This window comes from Crocodylus siamensis, chromosome 2, assembly GCF_052110815.1.
Source record: "Crocodylus siamensis isolate JL-2025a chromosome 2, ASM5211081v1, whole genome shotgun sequence".
In the NCBI taxonomy this organism is placed as follows: Eukaryota; Metazoa; Chordata; order Crocodylia; family Crocodylidae; genus Crocodylus; species Crocodylus siamensis.
The window spans coordinates 234604143-234618083 of NC_143396.1; the positions used below are offsets into that span (position 1 = coordinate 234604143).

Here is a 13941-nt window from a genome sequence, read left to right on the forward strand (position 1 = left end):
TGTGTGCAGCACAGGTTCTGGACTGGGCTGAAGTGAGTGCTGTGTGTGGTGTGCATTCCAGACCAGTTGGGGTGGGTACTACATGCAGCATGTACATGGGCGGATCTAGAATTTTGAAAGGGGGGATGCAGATGATGAGGTGCATCATCATATGAAACAACACATTTTCTCCACTGAAAAATAAATTAGGATCTTTACTAATATGATAAGGACCTAGGGCTGTATTGAAGAAAAAAACAAATATAATTTCTTTGGAAGGAGTTAAAAATAGTCTGCAGAGCTATGAAATAGGAGCTTCATTACCAGGAACAGCCAAAAGAATTGCAGAACAAACGATAGCTTGATTGGTGGAACATCAAGACCATTAGAAAGAAGAGGGGATCATTAACACATGTGGAATGAAGAGTTTGGGAAGGATCAGGTACAGTGTAAGAGCTGTGAAGTCAATTGACTCCCTCAGCACCACCTGACTAGAAATTCTGCTGCCACTGCCAGGCAGTTGGTTTTAAACTTTGGGTGCAGCAGGAATCAAAGGGGGGGGGGGGGGGCGGCAAGCGGCAAGTGTACCAGGGGATCCACAGTGGTGCTGGGCACATATCCTGGGGCGATGGGTTCTGCATGCAGTGTGCATCACAGATTGATAGAGGGGCTGCCATGTGCAGTGCATGTTCCACGCCCTGTATGTGGGGCTTTTATGACACGTTGCATATGCATCCACTGAGGACTAGGGGCAGTACTGGGGCCCAGATAATGGGCTCCATGGACTGAATTTGGCCTGTTGGCTGTATACACCCCTGCTATAGACCATCAAACTTGCCCCTTTTTTAGCAGATGACTATCTAAATCTTATAACAGCTTAGAAAACAGACAGCCTTCTGTATTACTAAGGGAAGTAGCTTTGGTCAATTCCTAGGAAGATGTTCTTGCTTCTGGTCATCAAGGCTCTATATCAAGTAGTCCTAGTTTTCCAAACCCTGGATTTCAGTCTTTTGAGAGATCTTAGTGATTCACACTGAGCCAGCTGGGCTTCTCTTTTCTCATTCAGCCAGTTGTAGTCTTTCATGTTTCAGATCTTTGTCTCAGTCTTCAGAGACTTCTTGTCTCTATCTACCTTTCCTTTCCCCCCATGTGATCATGTCCCTTCTATATTTGAATTGGTAATCTTTACCTGCTACTCTCCTGTTGTGCTAGCTGGGGAGAAGTGGTATTAAAAACACTGGTGAGACAAGCATCCTGCTCTCAGTTCAAGTGTCTGGCTTTACTCCTGTAATATTGAGATGGAATACACTCTCAGTCACTCTGTAATCATGGCATGTTTAGATGAAGTGCCGCGAGGGAATGGTTCATGCTTATTGTTCATGGAATTCAGGGAGATTTCATTCCTTAACATATAAGATGTTACTCCTGAGCATATGTGAACTGAATCTTTTTTTTCCCCTGCAAAGGCTTGTAATTTGGTTAAACTTGGACAGATTTACAGAGGTGAAGCAGAAGGTGTAAACCCTTGACAAAGTCACCATGTGTCCTACCAAAAATTTTAAGAGCCTATTTGACAGTGTGATGCATGGGGAATTGAGGTGGTTGTCACAATTTTTTTCTCTCTTAACATTTAAAAACAATGTATCTTTCCCTCACCTTATTTTGCTTGAAAAATAAAATTCAGCATGAGACAAGCAGTTAGTATAAGAGAGATAAGCTTGAACTTGAGAGGAAAGAGAAGAGAGATTTAGGGTCTCACTCACTTGCTCTTAGGTTTGCAGTGGTTACTGAGAGCATGAAATTGCAATACTATTGCAAGTCTGCCGTGACTGAAATGTACATAAAGACATTTAGGGCAGAATCCTGTTAATTTTTTGCACCCAATGGCAGTTTTTGAACTATTTTTTGGAGCTTGCACCTAGTGTTGATCTTACTTCCTGTGCAGTGTGGACCTGTAGGATTCCATGTTGCTACTGAGTATGCTTAGTTGGCTGCACTCTAGTGTAAAATGGCACTTGTGTATCTGGAAAAATGCCATTTGAATGTGTAAAGTGAAATGATTCTACTTTTATTTCCAGTAATCATGTCTGGGAAGTGTTTAACAACAGATTTAAAAACATATATACCTTAACTTCATCGAGCCTCTTAAAAAGAAGGAAAAAGTAGTAAGGAAATCAGGTTCACCCAAAACCGTGATTGAAGAAAAAGTTGTATTGTTTGAATTTTGATAGACTTTGGGACTAGATGGTTGGGGGAGTCTTTCAATATAATTCTAATTTGATTAAATTCACGTTACCTTTTTATATTTCCATACTTTCTTTCTTTATTAGTGTGTAATCATTCTCAGTGCTTCAGGAAGTCACGAGGAGATAGAAAATACAAATAATTTTTTAGCTTTAATGTCATCTTTGCATGAGAGAGCTGGTAAGTAAGAAAGACAGGTAAATGTTAAATATTGTGCTAAGATTAACCTATATGTTGATTAAAAACTTAGTTTCCTATGTTGACTAAAGCTACATTTTTATAAGTTCTGAGATACTGTTTAATACTTCTCATAAATGTAAATTACTTCTCATAAATGCTATTGTTAATCTTTATTGATGAAATAGTCCTTGCATGTGAAAACGTGTAAAAACATTTGTACTGAACCTGAAACTTAGTTAAGTGTTTCGGCTGCTTCTCACATCTTCACAACATAGCTTTGCTTGATAGATACATGCTTGCAGTAATTCTACATTACTTCAAGGGACTGAAAAGCCTTGAAGGCTAAAGGATCACAGCAAAATAGGTGAATTTTGCACAATTTCTATCTCTGATATTTGGGTAAGAGATTACTGGATTTGGGAGGCTGAGAGAACTGCCACCTTGAGATGCCTGAGAGAGAGGTTCTTTACTTCTCTTGTTGGATTCTTAGGAGGATGCACAATGGTTAGCAAACAAATGCCATTGCTAGCTTTTCCTCTGATTACATCTGGGGAGGGGATGGAAGGGTCTTTGTAGGCCAGGAACTGTGACTTTAGAGGTCCTGTTTTGTTGGGAATGCAGCCTATATTTCCATGTTGAGAAAAGCGAGGCAGAGGGAGCCACCTGGCTTGGGGAGTATCTGCTGCAAGAGCTCCACAGAAAACATGTAAATGGGCTAAAAGAGAATGTCTCAGCTGCAAGGCAAACTGGAACTTAATCACTTTTAGGAGTCCAGTGCTTAATAGGTAGAGGAAGGGTAGATTTGCAGCTTATAGACTGATTAAATTATAGATCTATAGTGTAAGCTTTTGTAAGCCGGGAGCTTTTTGTCAGATCCTGTGAAGGGACTGCAAGAAGCAGAGCTGCTGAATAGAAAGTAGTGATTAGAATAGAAAAGGTAGGGAAGTGACGAGGAAAAAGGAGAAGGTACTGCTGAGAGTCAAGGTGGGTAGGAGAGAGGGAAAAAAAAAAGTTCACTCTTTGAGGGACAAAAGGGTTATAAAGTTAATCCAGGTGAGAATCTGTAGTCTTGATTCTGAGCAGGGGTACTCAATGCCTGGCTCATGGATCAGATGTGGCCTGTGGCATTGTGTCATCTGGTCCACAGGGCTCTCCACATGTCTAGAACTCTGGCAGCATGAGAGCGGTGCCACTGCTTCCCTACTGCCAAATTTCTAGATGCATGGAAAATCCTGGGATCTGTGCACTAGATGGGATGCCCAACCTCAATGCACAGGGCTTGGCACTGGGTGACATCAGGTCCCAGGGCCCAATCCCAATGTGGGGGGCTGGGAGAGCAGTGCTGGGCCCCAGGGCCCAATCTTGGTACATAGGGAGTTGGAGGTGGCAGTACTGGGCCTCTGAGACTCAATCCCAGTGTGCAGGAGGCTGGTTCAAAGAGGTTTGGTGACAAAAGCTGCTCAGATGAGCAAAAAAAAATCCAAGTTTGTCAAAAGGCCAAAGTCTTAGGATGAGGGATAAAAAAACCATTTGAAATGGAGTGTAAGATAATACAGGAAGGAAAATACTTGGTAGTCTGCCACATGTCATAGATGTGTATACCATATGAGCAACAAACAGGAAGAATAAGAAGTCTTAGTAAAGAAAAAAAAAGATTTAATCAGTATTGCAGAGGTCTGGTGGGATAAATCACTGGACTGAACTGGACTATTGATATAGAATGGTAAAATTTCCCTTTAGGAAAGAAAAGCAAATTAACAAGAGAGGACATGGTGCATATATTTGCACTGACGATGAGAAGAGGTGGGAGGTAGATGTGTTGGAAGTTTGTGGGTAAAGGTAAAAGGGGGAAGTGGGGAAGAACAGAAGAGATGCTATGGTAGAAGTCTGCTATAAACCACTTAATCAGGAAGTTAAGCTATTTTTCTTCATGTTAACAAAAGCATCCAAAGGACTTATCCTCACCATTATCTACAGTTTTACTTCCTATTTCTGTTTTATCTTCTTCAAGACTGTATAGCATCTGAATGATGCCCCCTTTTGGGGATACATGAACCCAACCTGCATGTTGTTCTGTGTTTTTTGGTTTCCCCCACTTTTTAGTTTAAAAAATTGCTCTATACCATTTTTAATTTTTAGTCTGGTAACATTCTAATTCAGGTAAAGTCGACCTTTTCTGTACAGGTTCCCCAGTTCCTGATGAACCTAAACCCCTTCTCTCTGAACCATCATCTCATTCAAGTAGTGGGACTCTGGAGCCCTTCCTCTCTCTCTGGCTGTGTGCAAGGAACTCAAATGATTTTTAGAGAACACAACTGTGGATATCCTTCTGGATTTTTACTTCCTGCCTAGCAGCCGAAATTTAGCTTCCAGGACCTCTCTCCCACACTTCCCTATGTCACTGGTACCAATGTGGATTGTGACCACTGGCTTCTCTCCAGCATCCACATCTTGTAACCTCCATTGGCTTTGCACCTGGCAGGCAAGTTATCATGTGGTCCTCCTAGACATCACATAGTTTCATAGTTTGTAGGGTCGGAAGGGACCTGAGCAGATCATCTAGTCCGACCCCCTGCCATGGCAGGAAAGAATACTGGGGTCAAATGACCCCAGCAAGGTGTTCATCTAACCTCCTCTTAAACACCCCCAGGGTAGGAGCCTGTACCACTTCTCTTGGAAGCTGGTTCCAGACCCTAGCCACCCTGACTGTGAAGTAGCGCCTCCTGATATCTAACCTAAATCTACCCTCTGCCAGCTTGTGACCATTATTCCTGGTCACTCCTGGCGGTGCTTGGGGAAACAGTGACTTCCCCAATGCCTGCTGGTCCCCCCTAACTAGTTTATAACAGGCCACAAGATCCCCCCTCAGCCTTCTCTTTTGGAGGCTGAACAGGTTCAGGTCCCGCAGCCTCTCCTCATAGGGCCTGCCCTGCTGTCTCCTGATCATACGAGTGGCCCTCCTCTGGACCCTCTCCATGCTGTCGACATCCCTCTTGAAGTGCGGCGCCCAGAATTGGACGCAGTACTCCAGCTGCGGCCTGACCAGTGCTGCATAGAGGGGGAGGATCACTTCCTTGGACCTGCTCGATATGCATCTGTGGATGCATGCCAAGGTGCGGTTGGCCTTCCTGACTGCCTCCCCACACTGCCAGCCCATGTTCATCTTGGAGTCAATGATGACCCCCAGATCCCTTTCCGCCTCCGTGCTGATAAGAGGGGAGTTCCCCAACCTGTAGGTATGGTGCCGGTTGTTCCTCCCGAGATGCATCACCTTGCACTTGTCTGTGTTGAATCCCATCCTATTCTCATCCACCCACCTCTGTAACCTGTCTAGGTATGATTGTAGCCTGTTGCATCCTTCCAATGTACCCACGTCCCCCTACATCTTAGTGTCATCAGCAAATTTGAACAGGGTGCTTTTTACCCCCTCATCCAAATCGCTGATGAAGATGTTGAACAGTGTGGGCCCGCGGACCGAGCCCTGCGGAACCCCACTGCCCACGTCCTTCCAGGTTGAGAAGGACCCATCCACTACCACCCTCTGGGTGCGGCCCTCCAGCCAGTTGGCGACCCATTTGACTGTGTGAGTGTCTACACCACAGCCCCCCAGTTTCTTAATGAGAACAGGGTGAGAGACCGTGTCAAAAGCCTTCCGGAAGTCCAGGAAAATTATGTCCACTGCTACCCCTGCGTCTAACGATCTGGTAATCTGATCATAAAAGGCCACCAGGTTGGTCTGACAGGATCTTCCACTGATGAACCCATGTTGGTTGCCCCTAAGCATGCAGTCTCCTGCTGGCCCCTCCTGGATGTGTGCCAGAATAATTTTCTCGAACAGCTTGCCTAGGATCGAGGCGAGACTAACTGGCCTATAGTTTCCCGGGTCCTCCTTCCTGCCTTTTTTGAAGATGGGGACCACGTTGGCCCTCTTCCAGTCCTCCGGTACCTCACCAGAGCACCACAAGTGCTCATAAAGTTGTGCCAGGGGACTTGCAATGACCTTGCCCAGTTCCTTTAGAACTCTAGGGTGGAGATCATGCGGGCCGGCTGACTTGAATACGTCCAAACCCTCCAGAAGCTCCCTAACTAAATCCTCGCTAACCCGTGGCCCAGGTGTGCCTCCCCCGGGGCCCGAGGGGGGCCCAGCAGGGAGGTGGCTGTTCTGGTCCCTACTTAGGAAGTCGGAGGCAAAGAAATCGTTAAACATGTTAGCTTTGCCGTCTGGTGTGACGACCAAGTTAACCATGTCATCCTGCAAGGGCCCCACATTACCCGGGACCTTCTTTTTACCCCCTACATATTTAAAAAAAGACTTCTTATTGTCCTTAGTCTGGGAAGCTAGTCCCAGTTCCATCTCTGACTTGGCCTTCCTAACTGCCCCCCTACATCCCCGAGCAACTACAGAATAGTCCTTCCTGGTGATGACCCCTTCTTTCCACTGGGTATAAGCCTCCTTTTTAGCAAGGAGACATTCCCGGATGCTTTTGGTGAGCCACAGAGGCTTGTGTGCTCTCCTGCTCCCTTTGATCCTCGTTGGGATTACCTTCCTTTGGGCTTGGAGGATCGTCTCTTTAAGGAACGACCACTCTCCTTGGACTCCTGGCTCCCCTCCCCCCCGGGACCTCAGCGCTTCTCCAACTATCCTCCTTAGCTCGTTGAAGTCTGCCCTCCTAAAATCTAGGGCCGCTGCCTTACTGCATGCCTTTGCCACCTTATGCTGAATGGTGAATTCCAGCAGGCGATGATTGCTGTCACCCAGGTGGTCGAGCACTCGCAGCCCCCTCACTAGGTCATCACCCGTGGCCAGCACTAGGTCCAACAAGACGTCCCCCCTGGTGGGGCTATGCACCTCTTGGGTTAGATGGAGGTCCTGTACTCTGGCCAAGAACATACGGGAGCGTTCAGACCTGGCTGACTGCTCTTCCCAGCAGATGTCCGGGAAATTCAGGTCCCCCATGACTACCACATCCTTAGCCTTCACTACCTCTGTGAGCTGACCCAAGAATTCCTGGTCAAGCTCTTCACCCTGGTTGGAAGGTCTGTAGTAGACTCCCACCGTTAAGTTCCTTTCCCCTTGACTGCCTTGTACTCTAACCCAAAGCACTTCAGAGTGCCCCTCCCCTGGCTCCTTGCTAATTAACGAGGATGTGTATTCCTCCTTAATATAGAGCGCCACGCCCCCACCCCTCTTTCCTATCCTGTCCCTCCTGTACAGCCTATAGCCCTTGACATTGGGTTAACAAACCCAGCTAATGGTTGAATCCCCCACTACTGCCACTGGCTTCTTTATATCCACTGGGGTCCTCTTCCTTGGAGGAGTATCTTCCATACAAGAGGTTACTATATCATCAGCGGGAAGGGGAGTCCTATCTCTCCTCTTTCCCAGCTTCATATTCTCTATCTCAGAGATTCATCCTCCTCAGCAGCATGGGGCTGTTACAGTGGATGTGGGACTGCTTTGCAATGTCCCTGAAAAAGCCTCATCCAGTGGATTAGCTGTTTGAGGCATCTTGGTCAACAGCAGAAAAGGTTTTGAGACCTACCTGGCAAAACAGGATAGGTTCTTTTTTTGGTATGTTAGAAAACTTTTAAGTTATCAATGTCTTTAGGGCTAGGGACAGACATTCAAAAAGCAGGAGCCTGAATTGATTCAACCTTTGCAGGCTAGTCTGACCTGCAGAGGGTGAGTGCTTTGTATCAAAACAGACATGCGGGCACATGCCTGCAGTTGCTCAGGCCAGGAGCCAGGGGTACCAGTGCACACCCTCAGCTGCAGGGAAAGTGTGCTGGGAGGGGGACCTGACCAGTCTGGGGTGAATCGGCCAGAGAGGGATTTAATTCTGCCCCGCTTGCTGTGCCACCGTCAGAGACCTGAGCTGGGTCTGCTGATTGCTCTCCACCCCTGCTGTAGGAGTGGGCTGCTCCCTGTGGCAGAATAGGCCCCTGCTGTCCCCTCCATTGGATGACGGAGGGAGGGGGAATAACCCCATCCCTGCCCACCCCTCTCCAAAAGGCCCTACGGGCTGGCTGTGCCCCTCTTGGGCCACTGCAGTGGGAGGGGGCAGGGCCTTGGGGCAGAAGCCCATCGCAATGTCTGGCAGCACAAGCTCTTTCCTGGTGGGGGCCATGTTGCGGGGTGGGCAGAGCTGTGATGGGCTGTGTGCGGCAGCACCTGGGCCTGGAGGGAGCCAGAGCTCCAACAGCATTGCCACTGCAGCCACTTTTCTCACTATGCAGCGTGCTCTTCCCCCACTGGGAAGGGGCTCCTGCCCCATCACAGTTGCTCCCCCCTTGACACTCCAGCAGCTGGTCAGGGGCATGGCTAGATGTCATGGGCTGGGTGGATCTGGCTTGCGCAGGGGCTTTGTCTGGACCCCAGGAGGTCCCTCAGTCTCACCAGGCTGAGGTACCATTTCCTGGTCTTGCAGCAGGGCTGGGGCTCCGCAGCAGGGCTGGGGCTCCACAGGAGGACTGCCTTTTTTGGCAGCCTGGCTGCAGCAGCTCCTTTGATGCTGCTGCTAGCCACTGGCCCCAGCTCTGCGGTACAGGCAGGGACCCGTGCATGTAGCCCTGACCCCAAGTCAGCTCCAGGCTCACAAGTCCAGGCTGAGCAGCAGCGGTGGGACGAAAAGGCTGCTCAGCGCAGGGGGAAAAAGCCCCTCCCCTTCCTGCTGCTGACTCTTCTAGGTGCAGCCACCTCCACCATGTCACTGGGCCAGCGGTGCCAGCAGAGCAGATGCAGGGCAGTCTGCTGTCGGCTCCAGGTGGCTTCAGCCGATGCCAACAGCGGCAGGGGGAGGGCTAATTTTGCCTCAAGCTGAGCAGCTGTTTCTCTCCCTGCTGCAGCTGCTCAGCTCAAACATGGGAGCCTGGAACCGGCACAGGGTTCAGAGGCCATGGTGACCACTGCTGCAGCAGGAGGGGGGAGCAACCAGTAGACCCAGCTGGAGTCCCTGCCGGTGGGACAGGGAGGGGTGGGACTAAACCTCTCCCTGGCCAGACCCTTGCCCCTGCCTGTCCCTGCTCTGGCTGAAGAGCAGAGGGGCCATCCTGGCTGGGCTGGAGCAGAGAGCCCAGCCCAGAGAGCATGCTGGGATGCTGAGGGACTCTGGTGTATCTTAAATCAGCAAGGGGTCTGGCACAGACATTGCATAAACCGGTTTAAGCTAAATCAATTAAGTCTGATACTTCATTCAACCAGGTTTATGTGCACTGAATGTCTGTTCTGTTACAGGTTTAAACCAGTTTGTGATCACTTAAACCAGTTTATGTGTATTGCTTGTCCCTAGCCTAGGAGAGCTAAAGATCTTTAGGAGTGCTAAGATCTTGTGGAGAGGCAGAATGATCTATTCTTAAGCTCAGCCAAACTCAAGACTCTTGGTGACCTTGGCACAGCATCCACTAATAAAGGTCAAAATGTGTTTTCCCATCCTATGGGAAGTTACTTTCTAGTAAGGGGAATTCTTCAAGGCATGTCCGTATGTATATTCTGCATCCTGCTCACCATCTCAGTCTCAGAGACATTTTTCTACCTGGGATTTTGTGGTTGCAAGTTTTCACACTCTACCTTTTTAAAAAAATTGTGTGTGAAACACAAGGTGGTTCCACATGTATAGTTATCATGAGCAATGCTAGACAGAAATCTGAGTTCAGGTGTATGCAGATGTTTCCATTAATTGTGGAAATGTGCACATGGACTTTGCATCTTGAAGAACTCCAATAATGTAAATTCTCATTTTGTGCTAGACTTCTTAAAAGCGATGGACACTTATTAGAAGAGGATTAACTACAATCTATTTATTTAGTTAAATGTTTGTCAGGGAATGCAAGGGTCTGATTGCTCGGGACACTTAGTGTATGATAAACATGCTTAAAATGTCAAATGCTGTCATATCCTGTTATATTGTAGCAGATATGCCTTTTTCAAATGAAAAATATTTCCAGGTTGTTTTAAGTAACACACTGAGCCAACATGGGGCTGCTTCATGGAGATAATCCGCTGATTGTGGGTCCCAGCCCCAGGATTGCATGGAGTCTTGAACTGGCTTTAATGGGGTCCCAGGGTTGAGATAAAAAGTCACAGGAGTCTTAGATTGGCTCCACTGAAGTCTCTGGGCTAAGACTAACAATCATCTGATTTTCTGCAGCATCTCTGCACCAGGACTGCAGTGGAGCTGGTTAGAGACTCTGGTGTGGTCACAGGCCTGGGACCAAAAATCAGCTGATTGTCAGTCCTAGCCCCTCTTTGCATTTGGAGTCTTGAGTCAGTTCCCAAGTGGTGCTGCTACTGGGACTGACAATCCTCAATAGAATTATTAGTATTACCATGCTACTTTGCTGAACATATTCTAACTTTTAATACAGCATTATAATGTTTACTAAGATCTTGGATAAAATATGTGCTAAGTGTCCTGTGCAAGAAGGCTCAAAGATTTAAACTGGTCACCAGTATATAAGGAGATGTAATTAGCCGTATTTGTCTGAAGTCAAGTAGAAAGCAGGGTAGATTTGCACCTTATAGACTTAACCAGAGTGGGTGTGTATGGGGGGGTGTGTGTGTATGTACAACAGTCCAGTAGATGTCAGCATCTGATGAAAAGAATATGCCTTCATATATTTCTTAGTCTTGTAAATGTGGAGAGAAAAGCTGTGGTTATTAACAGTTCACTTCCTTTTTTATTTAAATTCTGTTGTGCAGCACAGGGGGAGTTCTATACAGTTGAGATTTTTTTTAGGATCCTTTTTGCCTCCGAGTTTTATAAGACTTGCTAGTTCTTTTTTCCCCTCAGGTCCATTTTGTATGATTGACAGCAGAGGATCCTGCTCTGATTTGAAAATAAAGTGATTTGAATGTAAATCACTTTCATCCCAGTGTTTGAATATTTAGGGTTTTTTTTATAACACCAAATAATGCAGAGAAGCTGTGAAACTAAATGCCAGCTCCAACTATGAAATCATTTACCTCAATTGCTGTGGCTGCAGAAACGTGTATATCCCACTTTGTGGCAGATGCTGCAGTCATAAATTTGCTTTCTTTGGTTGCTATATGCAACCATTATCATGCTTTTAATCAAGTAGGATAACATTAATAGAAGCTTTTGTTTTGAGATTAGTATATTTTCTTGCATGCAGCATGCCTTTAAATGTAACACATGCCTTATTTTTGAAAAGCAGGATGAAAACTGAGTTTTTTCTGAAGTTGTTATGGCTGCACACATCAGGGGCAGAATCTAATCTTCATGTGACTCACCCTCCCTTTCCCACATAACTACAGCAGTTGCTAGGGTTTCAGTTTAAGACTTGTCTCTTTGGGTGGATCTATGATTTTGAGAAGAGCTGAAGAGGCTGGCTAAAGAGGCCGTGCAGTAGAGAAACCAGAAGCATCTAGCAGGTAGCAAAATTTTCCTAAGAAAGCCTGGCTTGATTAGTGGAATATCAACACTATTAAAAAGGAAAAACCTTATCATCTATAGAGTGAAGAACAATGAGCCATTAAATCAATTAACTCACTCAGCTGCCTGAATAGTAATACCACAGCTGCTACACTGTGGAACAGGAATTAAACCAGGGTGTTTGCAACCCTGGACAGAAAATTAGCTTAATACATGCACCCCAATTTTGGGGGGCAGGTATGTTTTTTATGTGAGAAATTACACTTGTTCTTTCAAAAGTATGTTGGGCCCTTATAGTATGCAATCTTGGGCCCTTATAGTATGCAATCTTTGTTTAAATGTGCACAGATTGCAGAGATGGACTGCCCTTTGAATATTTTAATTTGCACTCCATGACTAATTCTTGCAAGAAGCATGAGTAACTTTCTAAATACTCGAGGCAGCCATTGAGAATTGGGATGTGTGGGCACTCTTTCTTCCAGATCATACTCTTGACCCAGGCTACTTGGAACTCTAACAGCTTGGGTGCAGCCAGATACCAGCTATGAAAATCTCTTGGGCACTTAAGCTGCTTGCAGACATTAAACCCCCCCCTCCCCCCAAAAACTGTGGTGTACTTTAAACTCAGTGTGCTCATGCACTGAGCCCAGCACATACCTAGAAGAGGCAATGCGTTAGTTAGACCCAGCCTGCCCAATGTCTGTATAGATTGGGTGCTTTAGTGGGGCTTTTGGTGATTTTACTTTAATAGCTGATTGAATGAACTATAAGATAAAAGCAACAAAAAGCCCAGCATAAGTTCTCAATCTATACACATGCTGTAGAGCCGGGTTGAAGTAAAGTGCTGCTGCTCTTGGTAAAGTGCAGGGTTTTTTTTTGATGTCTATGAGTAGCCTTAAAGACTTGATGGAACATCTGGGTTTAATGGCTGTTTGTGTCTACTGAAACTTTTGAACATTTTGGCCTTGGGCTTTATCCCTTGCTATACAATCACAAGCTCTATATGAGCCCACAAATGTACCAGAATTAAAATAACTAGACAAAAATCTTCCTCCTCCCATTCCTTCTATTCTTTTGCTCAAAAACTCTTAACACAGAAGTTTTCAAACTTTTTTAGTCTAAGTACCCCTGGCAGCCGGATGACAAGTGGTGTGCACAGCCAGACGCCAAGCTGGGGCAGAGAGCGCATGGTCAGACACTGAGCCAGGTGGGTGGGGACAGAGCGCCACCACCTCCCAGGAGCAGAAGCTGGACAGGGTAGGGAAGCTTACTGGGCTGGAGTGCATGCAAGCTTCCCCACACCACACTGCCCTTGCCCTGCCCTGGCCCTGCTCTTGGGAGGTGGCAGTACTCCATCCCTGCCCATCCATGTGCACCCCTAGGACCTGTCCAAGTATCCCCAGAGGTATGTGTACCCCTGGTTGCCAACCCCTGCTCTAACAGACTTTACAGACAAAAATGGCAAATAATGTTAAAATGTATCATAAAGCTATTTACTTTTGTACATAATGACCTTTATCTCCCCAGGTAAGCACTTTTTTAACCATCTTCCTTTATCTTTTGTAAAATATTTTTATTATAATATTATTGTATCTACTTCAAGAAAACCAGAAGCGTATTTCTGTGATACTTGTATCTTACTGTGAGAATGGTCTCCAATATATCCTATTAAATAATGAAACCTATTTAAAAAATACTCAACAGTTATTGAATATGCTTTTTTTAATTAGCAGAACCTTCCCATTCTGAAGAGGATGAAACATTTATTTCAATATTTAATACACAGATTTATTCACATGATTATGATTACAACGGAAAACAGTCTTCATGGTAGATACTTATTACAGTCTTATAATTGTTGAGTAAACTTGTGGACTTCATACCTCATAGTGTAGCTGGTAGAATCAAGTGAAAAATTGGGGAAAAAATTGATTTAGATAGAACCAAAACAACAATCTGAAGTTTTTGACAGTACAATAAAATTAAATTGTTGTTGTTAGTCGACCTGAAAGACTTTTTAGCCTGACGTAACTTTTTTAACACCTTCCTTTTTCAGTTAAGATCAGTTTTAAATTAAAAGTGCCATTTAGATATAAAATGTTATATTTTTATTTTAAAAACCCATTCAAAATGCAAAATATCAGCT

At 45.7% G+C, this 13941-nt stretch overlaps 1 protein-coding gene across 4 annotated transcripts in view; it reads left to right on the top strand.

The window, feature by feature from the left end:
• FSIP1 (fibrous sheath interacting protein 1) overlaps positions 1 to 13941 on the top strand; it is a 176569-nt gene that overhangs the window by 21699 nt on the left and 140929 nt on the right. For all 4 annotated transcript variants that reach the window (XM_090033469.1, XM_090033472.1, XM_090033471.1 and 1 more), the window contains one exon: positions 2310 to 2403. In XM_090033469.1, the coding sequence (XP_089889595.1) occupies positions 2310 to 2403 (94 nt within the window). The remainder of the gene's footprint in view (positions 1 to 2309; positions 2404 to 13941) is intronic.